Source organism: Aquarana catesbeiana, linkage group LG01 (genome assembly GCF_042186555.1).
Source record: "Aquarana catesbeiana isolate 2022-GZ linkage group LG01, ASM4218655v1, whole genome shotgun sequence".
Classification (NCBI taxonomy): domain Eukaryota; kingdom Metazoa; phylum Chordata; class Amphibia; order Anura; family Ranidae; genus Aquarana; species Aquarana catesbeiana.
This window is the reverse complement of record NC_133324.1, coordinates 249,789,553-249,810,378: the sequence shown is the minus strand read 5'-3', so window position 1 is coordinate 249,810,378 and position 20,826 is coordinate 249,789,553. Positions and strand designations below refer to the sequence as shown.

General features: G+C 42.9%; 1 protein-coding gene across 2 annotated transcripts in view; it reads left to right on the top strand.

Annotated features, from left to right (window-relative positions):
* SCARB1 (scavenger receptor class B member 1) overlaps positions 1–20,826 on the top strand; it is a 164,073-nt gene that overhangs the window by 120,133 nt on the left and 23,114 nt on the right. For both annotated transcript variants that reach the window (XM_073627855.1, XM_073627845.1), the window contains exon 9: positions 11,369–11,442. In XM_073627855.1, coding sequence (XP_073483956.1) covers positions 11,369–11,442 — 74 coding nt within the window. The remainder of the gene's footprint in view (positions 1–11,368; positions 11,443–20,826) is intronic.

Below are 20,826 nucleotides of genomic sequence, written 5' to 3'. Positions count from 1 at the left end.
TTACTCAGCTTGACCATAAAATTATGAAATCTCTTGTCATGCCCATAGAGTAGGTCTCCCTAAGAGGAGGCAAGTGTGTGGTGTCCTTTATTGCAAACATAAAATTACGCATACATGGCAACCTCCATTTTATTCACAATAGAAAATGCATATCAATTGATTAAACTGAGAAAATGTACCATTTTAATAAAAAATAGGTATATTTGAAATTGATGGCAGCAACACCTCTCAAAAGGTGGGACATGGCAACAAAAAGCTGGCAAAGTGGTACTAACAGGGAAGAACATTTTGCAACGAATTAGGTTAATTGGCAACAGGTCAGGAACACTAATGGGTATAAAAAAAAGTATCTTGGCCCCGTTCACACCAGTGCAACTTGTCATGCGATTAGATAGGGTGCCACTTGTCATGCGATATGGACCTATCGTCGGCAATGGAACTGTTCAGAACGGTGTCGCACCGATTTGTAAAAAAAAGTCCTGCACTATTTTTGGCGATTTCAGGTGCGACTTGCATAGACATCTGCCTGAAATTGCACAGATGTCAGCCAAGTCGCACTGATCTGTGGCTTTGAAGAGTGTGTGTGTGTGTGTGTGTGTGTGTTTGATCTCAAAGTCTGATTCAATGTAAATGGGGGCTTTGAGTCAGTCTCAGAAGTTGGGGTCCTTTAACATGGACAGATTCCAGGTGGACAGACCACCTGACTCCTGATTCGCTGGATGGAACGGGAATAGATCCCCAACCGTCTGATCAGATTGGATGTCAATGCGGACACATGGACATGTCTGTTTACACTTGCCGCTCCATAGAGGAGAATGGAGGTTCCGATGGGGTCTGCCTGAAAAACAGACACCCAATTGGAACATGTGTGAAAGGGCCCTAAAGATGGGCAGAGGTTCACCAATCTGTGAAAAGCAGAATCCAAATATTGTCACACAATTTCAGAATAATTTTCCTCAATGTAAAATGGCTAAGACTTTAAATTCTATAATTTACAGAGCATAATATCAAACTGAGAATCCAGAGAAATCTCATGATATTCAGGCCCTCAGACAGCACTGCATTAAAAACTGGCATGATTCTGTGGTGGACAGGGATGAGCCGAACGCCCCCTGGTTCAGTTCGCACCAGAACATGCGAACAGGCAAAAAATTTGTGCGAACACCGTTAAAGTCTATGGGACTCGAACATGAATAATCAAGTGCTAATTTTTGATTATTCAAAGTTGTCATAAAAAGTGTTTGGGGACCTGGGTCCTGCCCCAGGGGACATGGATCAATGCAAAAAAAAGTTTTAAAAACGGACGTTTTTTCGGGAGCAGTGATTTTAATAATGCTTAAAGTGAAACAATAAAAGTGTAATATTCCTTTAAATTTCGTACCTGGGGGGTGTCTATAGTATGCCTGTAAAGGGGCGCATATTTCCCTTATCCGAGCACGCAACCTGGCAGGTCACAGGAAAAGAGGGGGGACGAGAGCGCCCCCCCCTGAACCGTACCAGGCCACATGCCCTCAACATTGTGAGGGTGCTTTGGGGGGTCCCCCCCAAAGCATCTTGTCCCCATGTTGAGGACAAGGGCCTCATCCCCACAACCCTTGCCCGGTGGTTGTGGGGGTCTGTGGGTGGGGGGCTTATTGGAATCTGGAAGCCCCCTTTAACAAGGGGACACCCAAATCCCGCCCCCCCTGTGTGAAATGGTAAGGGGGTACAAAAGTACCCCTACCATTTCACAAAGTGTCAAAAATGTTAAAAATGACAGACAGTTTTTGACAATTCCTTTATTTAAATGCTTCTATCTTCCTCCGCGGCGTCTTCTTCCCTTCTTCGTACTCGGGCCGCTTCGCATCCATAATGGGAGGCTCCCGCTGTGTGACGCTTCTCATCTTCTGACGGTTCTTCTCCCCGAGGCTTTCCCCATGACGTCAGAGGGGGCGGACAGGGAAGTACCCGTGCGTCAGAGGGGGCGGGGTCACCGGGTGGCCCCACCCTCCGTTATTTAAGAACCGTTGAGGGCATCTGGCCTGGTACGGTTCAGGAGGGGGGGGGTGCTCTCTCGTCTCCCCCCCCCCCCCCCCCCTCCTTTTCCTGTGGCCTGCCAGGTTGCGTGCTCAGATAAGGGTCTGGTATGGATTTTTGGGGGGACCTCATGCCATATTTATTTATTTTAATTTTGGCGCAGGGTTCCCCTGTGGGGAAATCCCATGCCGTTTTTATCAATTAACTTTTATGTGTATTGTCGGACCGACAATTCATATAGCAGCGAGTACTTTTAAATGACTTTTTTTTCTTTTTGAAATGTCATTTTGCTGTCAGACTGTTCTAAACATGGGAAACATGCGCCCCTTTACAGGCATACTATAGACACCCCCCAGGTACGAAATTTAAAGGAATATTACACTTTTTTATTATTTCACTTTAAGCATTATTAAAATCACTGCTTCCGAAAGAACGGATGTTTTTTAAAACTTTTTTTTTTTGCATTGATCCATGTACCCTGGGGCAGGACCCAGGTCCCCACACACTTTTTATGACAATACCATGCATAGCACTTTTGATTTATCCCCATAGACTTTCAAAGGGTGTTCCGCGGCTTTTGAATTTTGCCGCGAACACCCCAAATTGTTTGCTGTTCGGTGAACTTGCGAACAGCCGACGTTCGAGTCGAACATGAGTTTGACTCGAAGCTCATCCCTAGTGGTGGACATCACTGCATGAGCTCAGGAATACTTTGAAAAATCCCGGTCTGTGAATACAGTTCATCGTGCCATCCAAAAATGCAAGTTAAAACTTTTATCATGTTAGTATTTTGAATATAATTTGTTGGCCGAGTGGAAGTCAGTGGAGGGATTAGAGTGGCAGTGGACACAAAATGGTTGGACAGGTAGAGGAATCTGGCAGCATATGATAGACCAGTGGTAGGCAACCTTGGCACTCCAGCTGTGGTGAAACTACAAATCCCACCATGTCTCTGCGAGTCATGCCTGTGATTGTCATGGGACGTGGTGTTTCAAAACGCCTGGATGGCCGAGGTTGGAGGTGGGATAGCCTGTGTAAAGGTCGGCTAAGGAGAAGGGTGTTACAACAGTTGGGTCGAGAGATAATAAAGGAGTGAATTGGTAGCTTTCTCATGTCATTTGTTAGGAAGGGGCTAATTTTGGAAATATTATGGAGGTTAAGGGGGTTAGATTTGGACAGTGGCTCTGGGGCTAAAAGGTCAGTACAGGGTTATATATACAATAAAATAGATTTCCTTGTAACGGGTAGAGTGCTTGGTCATGTAGGATGATCATCCTCACCCTACCTCAATGTTTACCTCCCCCCACCTCCACGTATGTTCTGTACTAGGCTTATCTACTGTCTGACACTCCTGCAGTTATAATCTCTATCCTTGCTTGTAAATAAAAATGTGCTGATTTTAATCAGATACCCTATCACAAAATTGTTTATTGCCAGTATATAATGAACTCTTTCAACTGCCAGTCCTTTTACAAGCAGATATTTTTCCAAACAGTACATCGGTTCCATAATCTTCTTATCCGTGGTGCAAGTATCAGGACAATGCTCCAAATGAAATCTGTGGGGAGAGATTAGTTGGTAGAACTAATTTTGTCCCCCGAATACTGGTTTTTGTCTCCCTCTACAGGCGAATTCTGGGAAGTAGTACTAATGGTTACATCACATATATGTTCACTGATGTTAAAATGTATTCTTGTTTTTAGGCGTAATGTTGTTTGGGTCTCTGTGCACAAGTCTCTATTTTTGATGACCTTTGTCCTGTGAAACCCTGGAGAAGTCTATTCTGTCTCTCCAACTGAAAAAGTATTTTGTGTGTAAATGGTTTTGGATGTCTGTCATGTACTTAGCCATATTTTTACATCTTGACATACTTGGTGTTACTAAACCCAAGACCCTACATTCACTATATCTGATCTCCCCAGTACACAGAACATGCAAATGTAGTAGTTTTTTTTTAATTTAAACTGCTAAATACCTTTTTTCTCATCTGCGGTATACAGCAGTCTTGTGACTTTTATCAGTTCCTAGTAAAGCTTGTAGGAGTAGTTTTCATACTGCACTGAGATGTCCTATCATGATCTAGGACCCCTGACCCTCTGTCTGGACAGTGCCGATTGGTGCTGTGATGATCACATGCACTCCCCAAGAAAACAAATTTTCTAGCAATGCACACAAAACTGAGCATGTGCTGTGCAGCCTGACTCCAAAGGATCCGTCTTACCCGGACATGTTCCGGAGTCAGTGGAAGAAGGGGAGGCATATAGAAGGCTGGATCAAACAGCCTTTTTACACAATGCATAGGATTAACCCCTTAGGTTCCAAAGTGAGTATAACCAGCATGCTTTGCTGCATATACAGGCTAATTTTACTGTTGTGGGTTTAGTAATCCCTTTTAAAGGAGATGGTCACAACATACTCTTTCAATTCACTATAATATCAGCATTGTAATAATGCAAACAATAGTTGTGTGACCATCCAATATAAGCTTATTTGAAAAATCTTGATATGTTGTGAGTTCTTCCTGTCTGCTGACCATCTTTCCACAGTTTCATGGATTACCTGTAAGCTTTGCAGCTTCTCCTCTGCTGTTTATGTTCCAATTCCAATGACTATATATCCCATGGTACTTTGCTGTTTGCAAGTAGTGATTCCTGAACTGACTCCGCGTCCGGAAACTCCTCTTCTCAGCACCTCTGTAGTTCATATACAGGCTCGGTGAAATGTATTCCCTAATTCCTTTGTTGAGCACTGCTGTGTCAGAATATAAAAAAGGAAATGTGTGGGAATCTTCACAGTAAATTTACAGACTTCAGGGTTGTTCAGATTAGAAGTAGCCAGGAAAAATTTTTAATACAATGTGGAATTTTACATTTTGAACATGGGTACACTTTAAAGTAAACCCACAATGAGGGATATATAAAAAGGCCAGTATCGTGGCCTGAATTTATGGGAGGAGCCCGGAGGTTATTTAAAGCACACCTGTGGTCCTTGTCGGTTCCGGTTTGTGATGCCTCATGTTTCTAGGCTGGCTCTTCCCAGCTCGCCTCATGCTTATAGGTCTGTGCGTTCTATTCCAGTGTGTTGCGGCATCTTCGTCGGCGGTTCTTGCTCGTTGTTGCAGGTAGGATTCAAACCTTTTTTCATAATATCCGCAAGTTGCGATTCGTTCTGTTCTCTATCCCGCATCCCTTTCGTAGTTGGCTGTCGGCTAGTGCATTCATATGTTCCCTGTGCTTTGTTCGTCCCCCCCCCATCTATGATCTTACGATGCATTTGTAGACCCGAGTCGCTGTCGGACGTTGCCCGACATTACTCGGCACAGGCGTCGCTGGTTGCAGGTTTCACAGTCTGTGAGGTGGGAGCCAGCAGGTATTGCTTGCACAGGTTCTGTGGCTCATTGAGGTGGTAATTGGCCCACCTGGTGCCTTGTCTTCATTTGATTAGCCTCAGGGGCTGGGTGGTTGGTATGGGTTCGGTTTGGAGGGGTAATGTAGCAACCTTTAAGACCATACACACTGTGTGTGACTTTTTCCTTTTGGTTTACCGGAGCCATGTAGTGCAGGGGCCTGCCCAATTGCATACAAATTGAAGCCCTTGTGGTTTGCCTCGTATGGCATGGTTTTGGTGAATCTGGGGGAGGGGGGGGGGGGGGGGAAATCAGCAGAAGATTGCATAGTGTGTATCCTGCTTTCACTCTACCGCAGCCCGGTTTCAAGTCCTGTTGCGTCGGTGGCACAACATTGTGCATCGGTTATTGCATACATTCGTTTGAATTGCATATCACACACTATACAATCTGAGTCCAGTCGCATCTGTGGCACAGTGATTCCTATCGGTTTCATCTCATGCTCTCTATAGTCTGATTCGAAACCTGTTGCATCTCCAGCACAACAATTCAAATTCTCGGCTCTATTACGCAATTCATGCTCAAAGCACCCACATCTCCATCTATTCGTACATTAAATGCGGTCGGTCATTCCTACATACTCAATTCTCTGCTATCCTTTTCGCCTTTCTGATAAGGCTACTTTCTTGCAATCGTTGTGTTGCAAGCACTTCTCCAGTGGTGCGCAATTTGGCCACTCATTGTCTCCAGTGGCACATCGGCCACTCAGTTTTCTGCCTGTCAGTTCTCAGTGTGTGTGTGTGTGTGTGTGTGTGTGTGTGTGTGTGTGTGTGTGTGTATAGATAGATATTTAGATATTTATATATATTTAGAGGGTCAGGGTTAATTGAGGAGGGCAGGTACTTCCCCTTCAGACCTGCTTATTGTCAGCTGGGCTAAGAGTGTCAGAGGAGCTGGTTGAGTAGGAGAGACACACAGCAGCACGCTGTGTGAAAATGTCCATTGCTGGATGGTGTACCTGCTCGGTGAGCTTAACCACATAGACTGTACCTCTGATTGGAGCCATGAACTATTACCTAGAAGCCTGTGTGCTGCTGTACCTGTGTGCACAACCGTGTGATGAGACAAGTCTGTTTTATCTTTATTTTGCTGTTTTTGTTTTGTTTTTTCTGAATAAAGCCACTTTTTTGTTGTAATGGACTGTCTGAGCCAGCTGTCTATGTATGTGTGTGTGTGTGTGTGTGTGTGTGTGTGTATATATATATATATATATATATATATATGTATATATATATATATATATATATATATATATATATATATATATATATATATATATATATATATATATATATATATATATATATATATTACACTTACTCAACAGAAGGTCAGTTGCATCAAGGGGAGGGGCAGAAAATTTAAAAAAAAAAAAAAACCTGGACTTCCATGACACCCTTACTCCAGGTTCCCGGTCCACTGAGTTTTCGACCCTTGCTAAGTCAGGTGTGTAATACAGGGGCTCCCCTCTCACATAACCTTGCAGCACTCTGTCACTAAATGTGTTTCTTTGCATTTCACTCTGTTTTCAAAGGGCAACCCCTCACCTTTGCAGACAAGGCTGCCAAACGTCCAGTTTGCCGACGGTGCAAACGCTGGCATGTGTCATGAACTACAGAACTCAACATTCCTATTTAGGCCATACCAGATTCAGCTACATGCCCCTGTACGCCCTGGGCCTCTGGTTCACAGCTCGAGTACCCGTCTGTGCGTGGCACAAACCCATCAGTTAACTGGCCAGTCACCACCTGGCTCACCTTGGTTGCCACGCACTCTTGAGTTTTTCAAAATTTCCACTCAACAGTGTTCAAACGCAAATTGGCTTTTTCTTCACAGTGCCTGTCGTTCCGTTTTTCTGTTCTTCTTCTCCTTTTCCTTATCTATTTTTTTTTCTGTTTACAACTCTGTTCACTATCCTACCTTTTACGACTCCTCTTACACATGCACCCCCCCTCTCCTTGCCTCATGGCTGCTAGAGCGAGATTGCAACCAGCAGTTCCCTTCTAGTTGCATTTAGGATGTGAGCAGGTATCTTGGGGTTCTATAGTGGTTCATCAACTCCTTCCCCTTCACCTTGTCTCATGTCGCAGGCCGACAGCGAAGACCTCACCTCCACCCCTCTGTCACCCTTGGCAGGTTCAGAGCGCGGCAGCTCACAGCGGAGCCATGGCATAGGGACATTCCCTACCCTGCCACAGCCAGGAAAGCTGAGCTGTTCAGGATGCTCTTCCCACTGCCAGCGGCAGCTGAGCCCGGCACCCAGCAGGCATCCCTGCAGTCAAATCCAGTCGCACCGGTGGCACAACGGTTTGTCTCCTTGGCACCACGTCCCGGTTCTATCATTCAGCTTACTACAGTTTGGTTTCTATTGTGAGGCATCTGTTATAAGCTATTAATCCTTACTCAGACTAATCCACTCGTATGTACTCATAACTTAGCTGATACTCTGCTTCCCGTACTCTGTCACCTCATTTACTCATCCCACTGCCCGATTCAAATCTAGTCGTGTCGGCGGCGTAACGATCCTAATCCTCGGCACGACAGTACACCACTCCATTTCTCACACAGTTTCCACAGCCCGGTCTTTCATCGCGATGCCCCTGCCACAAGCCACCAGTTGTTACCCAGTCCATCCATTCGTACATACTCTCAATCTTAGACTATATGGAACTCAATTTCAGCCACGGGACTTGCAACTTTAGCCAATGCCGGCTGCTTCACCTTTGCATCACGGGCCACAGAATGCACCCTGAAGTTATGTGCTACCTCAAGCAGCACAAAACTTGGTCAAGTGAAGGTCCGGTGGCTGGGGTTTTACTTTTCCTCACACCCAACTGCCTCACTGACCACTTTCTTGGTACACGTATTTACGTCAGCGTTCCACACCGGCCTCGTCACGCTACCCCACTAAACCCACTGCTGTTCAGGGGCTCCAGGCTTCAGCAAAATGGCAGCCTCCAGCAAGAAGAAACGGGAACAATGCTGGAGGCAATTTACAGCACACATTTTGGTAGCGGAATTATTAATGTGTTCCTTGTGAAATAACTTTTTTTTTTTTTTTTTTTTTCCCCAAGTTATGGGTAAAGTTCAGCTTTAAGGCAGTCTTTCCCTTTAAATAATTTTATTTCGGGAAAAGTGACTAATTTGCATCATTTATTTATTTATTTTTTTTTATATCTGACAATGTTTGCAATGCTAGTTTGAGTTGCTGCTCTGTAAATGCTTCTCATACAATGTATACATAATACAAATGGACTGGAAAGAACAAAGTCTAACTATGAAACTAACTAACTTTTTTTTTTTTTTTATTCAGCTGGCCAGAGGCAAAACTGTTTTTCACCTAACACAGCAAACCTTTCACTTATTTTTTTAAATTGAAAAAAAAACCTGATATGATCACTACAGACTGAAGGATTGTAGTTTTTGAAATTTCGCTGGACTTGCGGATGCAATGCAATTGTGCTTAATGGAGTATGATTGTCTGAAAAGTTACTGCAAACCTAAAGTGTAGTCATAAATTGTTGCAGCCCCCAGAGTAACATGACCCATAAAATGTACAGGTAAAAGTTAACTGTCCAAAGTAAACTGCATGTAGAAACTTATGTTTACATAATGCATTGGCTCTGGGTGAGGCTGCATCTTTCATGGCCATCTCATTTCTTGTATCAAACTGCCTTTGAATAGGGCTATTTTGTTGGGGTGCAATAACGTCTGTTCTTGTAAATTTAAAGCAGTTTCTCAAATTTCCCTCGAGGCGTGCTTTGACATTGTCATGAAGTGTTGCCATATGACCTGGTTTAACCACTTACCGACCGGCCACTGTATATATACGTCATTTTTTTGAAGACGGATATCTCGGTAACGGCAGCAGCTGCTGCCACAACTGAGGTATCCATCTTTAGGGCCGGCTGTTCTGTACACGATAATGGTGGTCTCTGCGGCGGGTTCGCCATGAGATCACCGTTGGCGGCGGGAGAGGTGCCACCCCCCCTCCCGCTGCTCTTCCGCCGCTTACCGGAGCCGTCGGTAGCGGCGGAGGCGATCGGGTCCTTTCCCTTCCTCAGTATGGAGATGAGTGAGGCTAAGATGGCCCCCACCCGTCTCCATACTATAGGACGACTGAAGCGACGTCATTACATCGGCTCTGCCCACTTGTCTTAAAGGCACAATTTTTTTTGTCATTTTTTTTTCAAACGACTTTTTGTTTTTTTTGCATTAAAGTCTAAATATGAGATCTGAGGACTTTTTGACCCCAGATCTCATATTTAAGAGGACCTGTCATGCTTTTTTCTATTACAAGGGATGTTTACATTCCTTGTAATAGGAATAAAAGTGATCCAATTTTTTTTTTTTTTTTTTTTTTTTTAACAGTGAAAAAAATAAAGTAAAATAAGAAAAAAATTTTTTTTTTAAAGAGCGCAGAAGCGAACGCATACGCAGGTAGCGGCCGCATATGAAAACGGTGGTCAAACCACACATGTGAGGTGTCGCTGCAACTGGTAGAGCAAGAGAAATAGTTCTAGCCCTAGACCTCCTCTGTAACACAAAACATGCAACCTGTAGAATTTTTTTAAACGTCGCCTATGGAGATTTTTAAGGGTAAAAGTTTGACGCCATTCCACGAGCGGGCACAATTTTGAAGCGTGACATGTTGGGTATCAATTTACATGGTGTAACATTATCTTTCACAATATAAAAAAAAAAATGGGCTACCTTTTACTGTTTTATTTTTTTTTATTCCAAAAAGTGAATTTTTTCCAAAAAAAGTGCGTTTATAAGACCGCTGCGCAAATACGGTGCAAAAAAAAGTATTGCAATGACCGCCATTTTATTCTCTAGGGTGTTAGAAAAAAAATAATGTTTGGGGTTCTAAGTAATTTTCTAGCAAAAAAACTGTTTTAAACATGTAAACACCTAAAATCCAAAACGAGGCTGGTCTTTAAGTGGTTAACAGTTTTTCTGGTGTAGAATGTTCTGAATAAATATAACATTGAAACAATTTTTTGTGTATGACAAGTGCATAAGAAAAAAAAAATAAAATAAAAAATTCACCCAGACAGAAACCTGGTGAGCTTCCTGAGCTCTTTGCTTCAGGACTGTTTTCAGTTAGCACTGCTCCCTGCTATCTTTGAACTACAAAAACCCTTCCTTCTATTATGGAGAAGAGAGGTGTTTTGTAGTCTTAACACGCTTCCTCTTCTAAGGTGACAACCCTGCTCAGTACAGTTGTCACCCTAGGATACAAATTGAGTTAATGGAACGTTTACCATAGTAACAAAGGGAAAAGTTTTAAAAAATACTTAAATGCAGCCTCCGCAACTTAAGACTGGTTAGCTTCAAGATCAGTTATTTATGGGTTTGCAAATCATTACACTTTATAAACTTTAAAATTGTAACGTCAAAAGCATGCTATGATAGAATTGGTCTCCAATTCCTAAACTTTGGATTATAGGAATTTGAGGTTGTTATCCCACTTACTGCTTTTAATTTCAGTTTTTTAATGGCTGATATGGTAGTTTAAAGTTTATCTAAACCTAAAAACAAAAATCTGTATTGTAATTTTTTTGAGGCCTTAGATGTGATGGCTGTATTTGTATTCTTTTAAAGACTAAAGTACGTGTTCTGCAGATGGTTTCTGTCAAAAATATTGTCTCCTTATGATTTCTTTGAACTGCTTTCTCATCTACTTTTTTCTAAACTACAAAACTCTGTCACTGTGTAATGAAGATGAGGAGAGAAGGAGCACTTTTGAAGGCTCCAAATTTAGGCGCAGCCTAGGGGGGACATCTCTCCATAAATACATTGATAATAGCCTGAATGCAGCCACTACATTTTAGATCAAAGTAAGCTGCAATATATAGATTTGTAGCACTAGATTTATATGCTCCTTTACTATATAGCATGTTACTCATTTTTAATGCTCACCCTATTTCACTTTTATTGTAGCTTACAGGAATCCCTATGAATTGTTCAATCAAGATGCAGCTAAGCGTATTAACAATGAGCATTAGTGGAATTCCGTAAGTATTTCCAGCTTTGTGAAGAAAAAAGTAGTGTGTGTGACCATTACATCCAGAACACTTGCATTTTTAATTAAGTTGCAGCCTATGCATTGGCACTGCTTCAAAGTCAAAATTGCAAAGCTTAGATACAGTGCTTTTAATAATCCTGGATTCTCTATCTTGATGTTTCAAGATAGGTGTCTGTCAGGAATGTCCATACAGGGACAAATTGATAAAGGTGAATCTTCAGTGATTGTTGCAACCACGATTAGAAGTGACTGTCTTCCTCCACCAACACCTGTCAAACATCTTACTCGCCAAATCGCTATGACACCCATTACAGGTAGTCAAGATACGCAACCAATAGAGGAGGTCCCTCCAGGCTCGGATCGTGCCCTCACCACTTCAAACATCTGTGGAGTAATGTGGAAAGGAAACAAGCTTCCATGGTGACGTACATAATGATAATTTTATTTGAAGCGATTATACCACTGTATGCGATGGATTTTAAACAATTCAGGAAGCAGGAACACATAGCACGTTCCAGCAAAGAGCGGAAGTGACGTATCGCGTTCACAGGACCCGACGGGTTTTTGTCAGCACGTTCTGATGTCAAGGGTCACGTGATCAGATAAAATATATACATCTCTCTATCTCGTGGTGCAGCGCTAGAAAATAAGCCTAAATGTCCCCATAAAGGTAAAAATAACAATAGCTGAACAAAGTCCTCCTCATCAGAAGGAAGTGGTGACACTCTGTTTAGCGGGATCCATAATGAAAGGACACTCAGAAAGGAGATGTAAACGCCATCACCACCAACACTCAAACCAACTGACCCTTACCATCAGTGTATGGGTTATACACGTGTGTAGAAAACGGATAGCGAGAGGCAATCTTCCAGGGATAGACAAACGATCCTCCAGTGGAGTAGCATAAACATATTCCTTTCCCTCTAACCTAAATGGAAGGCTTTAGGTCTCCTCCTTGTGACAGGATTAAGAGCCAGGTATAGTCAAGTGGGTATATGCGCCTCAAGAATAGTGGTATATAGGGAGTAAAGAGAAAACGCTCATTGCGCAAATTCCATCAAAAAGGATAATTTATTGTATAAAAAGTAAAAGCCACTCACATTTCGTAAGAAGGTACAGAGCAGTATGAAGCGTCCAGCGCTTCTAACCACAAAGATGGCTGCCGTGTCACCGTCCAACCGCGTCCTGTGTCACCAGTCTCTTGTCGCCCAGGATAAATAGATGGATAGATAGATAGAGATATAGATATATCTCCTTAATTGTACCCAGTAATTTTTTATCAGCAGCTTTTATTTTACATCATATTAAGCGCAACAGATCTCGTGGTGGGTTTTTTTTTTTTTTTTATCTATTGCGAGATAGAGAGAGATAGAGATATCTCTATTATAATCTCTCTATCCAATCCTTCCCCGGTTTGGAAAAAATATCCAATCCAGGAGTAGTCTATAATATATGGCAATTTAACAATTAGAATGATATTTGATTAAATCAAATTTAAATAAGTTAAGCAAACGGCTGTGATAAAATTGTAATATAGATTTAAAACTAGCGCCATCTAGTGTTCAAGAAAAAACACGATATACTAAATAACCTATATACGCCATCTTGTGGTGATTAAAGATAATGTAGATTTTTTTTCAAATTGGAACACCTTAACAAATATGAATACCAACAATGAATAGATGCAGTATATAAATCAATCACATAAATTAAATGATTAATAATTTAAATACATTTTAAGATGATGATAAAATGAAAGGGCAAATTATATGAAATAAATCCAATGAATAAATAGCTAAAGAATCAGAATTGGGTATGTAACTTAGTTTAAATCTTAATTTGAAATCTAACAGTTTAAATCAATGTCCACATTACTACCAGCAGGAGTAATTGTATTTAATTTGTAAATCCATTCCGTTTTATTCATAGATATTTTCTGAGTCATATTACCCCCACTCCAGTGTGGCTCTATTCTGTCTATCCCGAAAAAAGTGGCTAGACTAGGGTCTTTAGGTAAACCCTAAAATGGTTGGAAATACTGTTTTGGGAACCCTTCCTTTTTTTTTTTTTTTTTTTTTGTTTTAAGATGCTTGTTTATTCTGGTACTCAAGTTCCTTTTTGGTACATCCTACATATTGTAACCCGCAAGGGCAAGTAATTTTGTAGGTTACATGGGTGAATTTACATGTTCTAAACACATCAATTTTGTACTCCTTCCACATACTAAACGAGTGAAAATTGTCTATTTTTCTGGTTTCCTTTTTTGGTGGTTTTACAAGCCTTACACTTTCTGCAGTAATTAAACCCTGTTGTGTTCCAAATGTGACTTTTTGGGGGGTCATAAACATTAGGGGCTAGTTTGTTCCCTAAATTGGGTGCTCTATGGTAAACTAACTTGGGACAGTGCGATATTAGTTTAGATGATATTCATTTTTTTTTTTTTAAATAACAAACCTGTCATACTTGCCTCCACTGTGCAGCTCAGCACCTTCATGTGAGATCCCTCACATGGTGTTGAGTGCTTGCGGGAGTGCTCCCGTGATACAGCCGGCGGCCATAGCCGCTCACTGTATCACTCGGCCCCGCCGCGCCGCGTCATTGGATGTGATTAACAGCAGCGCGAGCCAATTGCAGCGCGGTTGCTCCGGCGTCCTACCCTCTTCATACCTGGCGAGGGTCAGGCTGCTGGGGGTCCCAGCTCCTTCAGACCGCCGGCTAGGCTGTGAAGGAGCAGCATCTCCTTTTCATCCCCAAAGCCTCAGCCTTCTGGGTTCCGGTGGCAAGCGCGTCACTACGGCCGGGGGCGGGACCTCTAGCGGCACGACGCGGCTTCCGGTTCCAGCCACTGGAACGCAGGAGGAGAGGGTGGCCTCTTATGGCTGACGTCATTTCCGGCCCTCGCAGCGGCGAGCGGACCGGGAAATTTCAAGTACAGGCACCAAACGCCACTGTGAATCCTGACAGCATGGAGGAGGAACAATCGGCGGTAGCAGGAGCCACACAAGTCAGCCAGGCCCAGGTAAGCGGGGACAGCGGTCTCTGTAACTTTAGAGGCATGTTTTAGTTCCCTCTTTGTTAGAATTTGTTTAAAGAGCCTGCAACACTCTTCCTGTGTTTTGAGTCAGGAAGTAAGTGTGTTAATAGTTGTGAAGTAGATCTGTGGGGGGATTTACTGGCTGATTTTAAGTAGAAGGGTTAAAGCGTTAGCACCTCCATTTTTTTTCAGCATACTGTTTTTCTGTAGTTTGTTTGCTTTATGTATTTCAGAAGGCAAAAGAAAAGACCAAGCATTCCTCTTTTTCTGTTGAAAAGAAATGCCCATCTTGTAAAAATGTGCTTAAAGAGTCTTGGGCAAAAGTGTTATACAAGGGTTGCATTGCAGACTTGGCGAAAGAGGAGACCACTCCTACTACACCTGTGGCTCAGCAAGATTTGCTGAGCTCTTTCAGAAAAGATTTGGCTGATACCTTTGAGTCATTTAAATCTTATCTTGACAAGCGTCCAGCTGCAAGTAGCAGCTCAGTACCTCATTCCCAGTCTTCTGCCTCTGCATACAGAGGGGGCAGTGACTCTGAAGAGGAGGAGTGTAGTGTGGCTACAGAATCTGAGGAAGAAGCAGAGGAAGAGAGAATCTTCTTCCACTACTTCTCGCTATAAACTATCTCTAGAGGAGGTGGATGATCTATTAAAAACTATCCACACTACTCTAAATATTACAGAAGATAAAACCCTGTTGTCGCTACGTGACAAAATGTTTCAAGGCATGGGTGAAGTGAAGCACAGGGTGTTTCCGATGCATAAGTTTCTGTCAGAAACCATAAAGAGGGAATGGAAAGACCCAGAGAGGGCCCCTTTCTTTTCTAAATCCCTCAAACGCACGTTTCCCTTTGAAGAGGATAGCACCCAAGTCTGGAACAAAAAACCAAGGCTGGATGCAGCTTTCTCTCAGGTGTCGAAACACCGACCTTGCGTTTGAGGATATGGGTATCCTTAAGGATCCCATGGATAAAAGGGCTGACTCCTTGCTAAAGAAAGCTTGGGATTCCACCCTAGCAAATTTAAAGCCAGCTATGGCCGCAACAGTGGTGGCCAGAAACTTAGAGCATTGGCTGGACCAACTAAAAGCTCATATCGAGGCAGGTACCCCTCGTAAAGATCTTTTGGAGACCCTACCGGTGCTACAGAAAGCTGTAGGATATATAGCAGACGCTTCAGCTGAATCAATTAGAATGTCAGCCAGATCCTCTGCCTCAATTAACCCAACTCGTAAAGCTCTTTGGGTCAAAACTTGGACCGGAGATACTGCCTCAAAGACCAAGTTATGTGGTCTACCCTTTGAAGGGAATTTGGTTTTTGGCCCAGGTCTTGAAGCCATACTTGAAACAACGGCGGACAAGAAAAAGGCCTTTCCCATTAGGAAAAAGGTGGTTCCTCAGGGCAATAAGAATTTTTTCGTCCTTTTCGGAAAACCTCAGACTCAAAGGAGACAGGATATAAAAGACCTTGGAGGTCTCAGAGAGGCAGGGGCAAGTCAGGAGTACTATTTTGCTCCCCTACCCCAAATACAAAAAGCCAGTGACTGTCCTCCGACTGTGGGAGCAAGGTTACAAACCTTCTTTCCACAGTGGCAGAAGATAACAGACAGTCCGTTTATCCTCAAGACTATAATAGAGGGTTACGGACTAGAGTTCGCCCAACCCCCTCCAGTTCGGTCTTATGTAACTCAGGCTCCCAGAGACCCAGAAAAGCTTACAGCAATGTCTGCAATTCTACAGGAATTAATTCAGCAAAAGGTGATAATAAATGTTCCCCCCAAAGAAGTGGAACAGGGGTGCTGTTCGCACATATTTCTGGTAAAGAAGCCTTCAGGCAAGTTCAGACTAATTCTGAACCTGAAGATTCTCAACAGAGCAGTCAGGTACAAGAAGTTCAAAATGGATACAATCTTTTCAGTAAAGGGTCTCCTGACCCTGAACTGTTTTATGGTATCCATAGACCTGAGGGATGCATATCTCCATGTGCTTATAGCCCCAGCATCACAAAAGCACCTCAGATTTGCAATCAGGATGGAAGGGTCTATCATACATCTTCAATTCAGAGCTCTCCCTTTCGGACTGTCATCCTCTCCGAGGATATCCTCTCAGAATAGAGGTAATCTCGATTGTCCCATATTTAGACGATCTTCTATTTGCCAAAACAAGGCACATATTAGAGAAGGATCTGCAAAGGACAAAGAGTCATCTGGAGAGCTTGGGTTGGTTAATAAACAAGGAAAAATAAAACATGATTCCATCGCAGACAATAAAATTTCTAGGTTACACTATCGATTCCATACAGTAGAGAATCTTCCTCCCCGAGGAAAAGATAGTAAAACTTCAGAATGCTGTAAAAAAGACCCAGACAAACCTGCCGATTTCCATCAGGGCAGCGATGTCCATCTTGGGGCTCCTTACTGCATCGATACCAGCAGTACAGTGGGCACGTTTACATGCAAGGAATCTTCAGCAGACAATTTTGAAAAATTGGTCCTATGGAGAGTCCCTAGAAAAAATTTTAATAATATCCCCCCGAGTTCAGAGGAAGCTCTGGTGGTGGAGGAGTCGCTCCAATCTGGACGGGGGTCTGCTCTGGTGTTTTCCCCAGGAGAGGAGATTAACAACGGATGCGAGTTCCTGGGGTTGGGGCGCCCACCTGGAAGGACAGATGGCTCAGGGGAATTGGACGAACAGGGAAGCCAGGAGATCCTCCAATTGGAGGGAACTAAGGGATATTCTCTTAGGACTATGGGCTTTCGAGAAAATAGTCCAGGGTCACCATGTTCAAGTACTATCAGACAATGCCACAGCAGTGGCATATGTTACAAGACAGGGAGGCACGAGAAGCAAAGTCTTGCTAGCCTTGTCCCTTCAGATGCTATCCTGGGCAGAAAACAACGTAAAGTCCCTAACAGCTGTACACTTAAAAGGAGAGCTGAATCTAGTAGCCGACTTTCAAAGCAGAGAAAGGATATTAGAGGCAGAGTGGAGTCTAAACAAGGAGGTATTCCAAAAATTAACAGAAATGGGGAGCTCCTCAGATAGACCTGTTCGCATCCCACAAGCATTCAAAGGTGAAGGCCTATTATTCACTAAACTGGCAAGATCAGACGAGAGGATTGGATGCGCTGGCACAACCGTGGAACTTCCACTTGTGCTACGCCTTTCCCCCCCTTTCAAACGATCCCTTTGGTTTTAAAGAAACTACGAGAGACCACAAGTATGATCTTAGTGGCTCCTTTTTGGCCCAAGAGGCCCTGGTTTGCAACTATACAGAGGATGGCAGTGGAACCACATTGGGTTCTTCCACTTCAAAAAGATCTCTTAACCCAGGGACCCCTTCAGCATCCAAATATTGACCAGCTCAAGCTGACGGGGTGGTTACTGAAGAGCAGATTCAAAAAAGAAAAGGCTTCTCAGATAAGCTGGTGTCAACCCTGTTAAGTAGCCGAAAGAAGGTTACCAGAGGTATTTATTTTAAAACATGGAAGCGGTTTAATTCCTGGTGCATGACTAAAAAATGTTCACCACAGGACTTGCCCTCAATATTATGGTTTCTCAATGAGGGTATGGAGATGGGGCTGGCAGCCAGTACCCTGAAAGTCCAGGTGGCTGCCTTGTCGGTTTTTCTTGAAAGTTATCTCAAGAGCCATTTATAAATAGATTCTTCAAGGCATTGGCCAGGCTTAGGCCAGTACCTTTTTAAATCTTTTCCTAAATGGGATTTATCACTGGTGCTACAAAGGTTGATCAAAACACCTTTTGAGCCCCCAGAGGAAGCGACTTTAAAATTATGGACGCTCAAACTAGTTCTTTTGGTAGCGATTACCTCGGCCAGAAGAGTAAGTGAGTTGCAAGCTCGATCTATAATAGAACCTTTTTGCTCTATATACTCAGACTGGGTAGTGCTGAAAACTGACCCGGGTTTTTTTGCCAAAAGTCGCAACCTTTTTTCATAAGGCACAAGAGCTAGTTTTACCTACTTTTTGCCCTACACCATCCAACTCTAAAGAGGAGGCTTTTTCATACTCTGGATGTGAGAAGATGTTTACTTCATTATTTAGAGATCACAAGAGTTTAGGAAGTCAAATTCTCTTTTTATTCTTTTCTCTGGATCGCGTAAGGGTCATTGTGCTTCCAAAAGCACTATAGGCAGATGGCTAAGAATGGCGATCAGTGAAACCTATAAAGCTTCAGGGGCTGATCCTCCCACAGGGGTAATGGCCCATTCAACAAGGGCAGTAGCGACGTCCTGGGTGGAAAGAGCAGGGGCTTCTCCAGGTCGGATCTGTAAAGCGGCCATGTGGACAAGCTTCTCCACCTTCACCCACCACTACAGGTTGGACTTGCTATCCGCAGCTGAACAATCGTTTGGCAGGAAGGTCCTGCAGGCGGTGGTCCCACCCTAGAGTAAGTACTCTTTTATCATCTCCAGGTGCTGTCCTGAAAGACGAGGGGAGAAAAACCCTAGTTAGACTTACCGGTAACGGTATTTCTACGAGTCTTTCAGGACAGCACCGATGACCTGCCCTAATTGTTTTGTAACATGTGGTGTTATTGCTATGTTTTGCTTATCTAATTTCAGCATGGCTGGAGGTACTTTGAACAACTGAGGCCATGGTGGAAGTGTCCGGTCTTTAAAGTAAAAACTGACTGCAGTGTTTCCTGGAAAAAGTGGGTGGAGCTGCGCTCTCTCCAGGTGCTGTCCTGAAAGACTCGTAGAAATACCGTTACCGTTTTTTTTTTAATTGTTTTTTTGGTTTATCCACTAATAAATGTTTCCTGTCCATATCCCCTACCTGTTGTGTAGATCTTAAGATGTGTTCATGGTAGCCCTTTTCTTTGAGTTTATCAACCACAATATTTGATGTTAATAGCCAGACAAATGATCATTTTGTCTGATTCTCATCAATTGCCATTTTGGGATCCCACCTAGGGGTGGTGGCAACTAGCAGTTGGGGGGGGGGGGGGGGGTAGCTATTCCTATCTGTTTCTTTGAAGAAGGTCTTCATGTGCACAAAACCATTGCCTTTCACCAAAATCAGATCCAAAAAAATCGCACTGGATCTCAACACCCAATAAATTTAAGTCCATAGCGATTCTTTAATAATTCCCAGGAATGTTACTAATGCTTCCACTGTGCCATTCCCTAAAATGATATAGTCAATGTATCTTTTGTAAATAAACGTTTCCAGTATGTTAGTATCAAAGATGCTTTGCTCCTCCCATTGACTTATGAGTATGTTGGCTACACTAGGAGCATACTTTGCTCCCATGGCCACTCCTTATTTGTAGTATGTTCCTTCATGCCAGAAATAATTGTTGTACATGGCCAAATCTAGAGCTTCTAGCAGAAATTGTTTTTGTTCTTTCTTCAAATCGGATTTAGTATCCAAAGCTTTCTTGGTGGTTAATAAAACATCCTGTTGGCCTAAATTGGTATATAAGGATTCCACATCAATTGTTACGATCAGTGTGTCATTGTGTATGTGTACCTCTTTCAAAATATTCATGAGATGTTTACTATATCTCAAATATGATGGGTAGGTTTGAACAATGGGCTGCAAAAAGCAGTCTACATATTCACCTATCTATGAAAAAACAGAATTGATGCCACTGATGGGCCTACCAGGTAGATGTTCTAATGTATTTTTGGTAGTTGATATATATGACAGGCAATTTTGGTGCTTCTGGTACAAGAATCCCTATTTCTTGTGCATTTTATACAATTCTCTTTTAGGGCAGTCTCCATTTAAATTGTAGGGGTCTCCCCTGAATCTTTTAGAAGTGTTAGTATCACCTTCCAGCTTGTTCAGTTCTTGGCTATATTCTTCTTTTGAGCACTACAATTCCTCCCCCCTTATCTGCTGACCTGATAGCTATATTTTTCCTTTTCTTTAGCGCTTCTATTCCTTTTTTGTCTATTACCTTTCCTTTTTACCCATTTTAGTTTTAATCTAATGTCCTGCTCAACCATGGATTTAAATACCTCCAAAAAGTGGTTTGGTTTTTTTCCCTTTTTTTTTTTCCCTTTCTCCTCTTTTGCCTCTGTATTGTTTCTTTGTGATCCCTGTTGGTGCCAATTGGGGGCCTCCCACTCGTGCCAGTGTGGAGAAGACTGCTGGTTGGGTTAGGTCCCCTGGTGGTAGTTCCAGGGTTAATTCTGATATTGGTAACCACCCCTCCCCCTCTCTGCCCAGGGTATCCCTGTTGGGGTTCCAACTACCCCTTGGAGGTGGGTCTCCGTGACCTCTCCTGGGAAAACCCCCTGTGAGGCTGGCTTCCTTTGTAGGATTCATTGCTATATTGTAAGGGCTGGAAATGATTATATGTTGGAA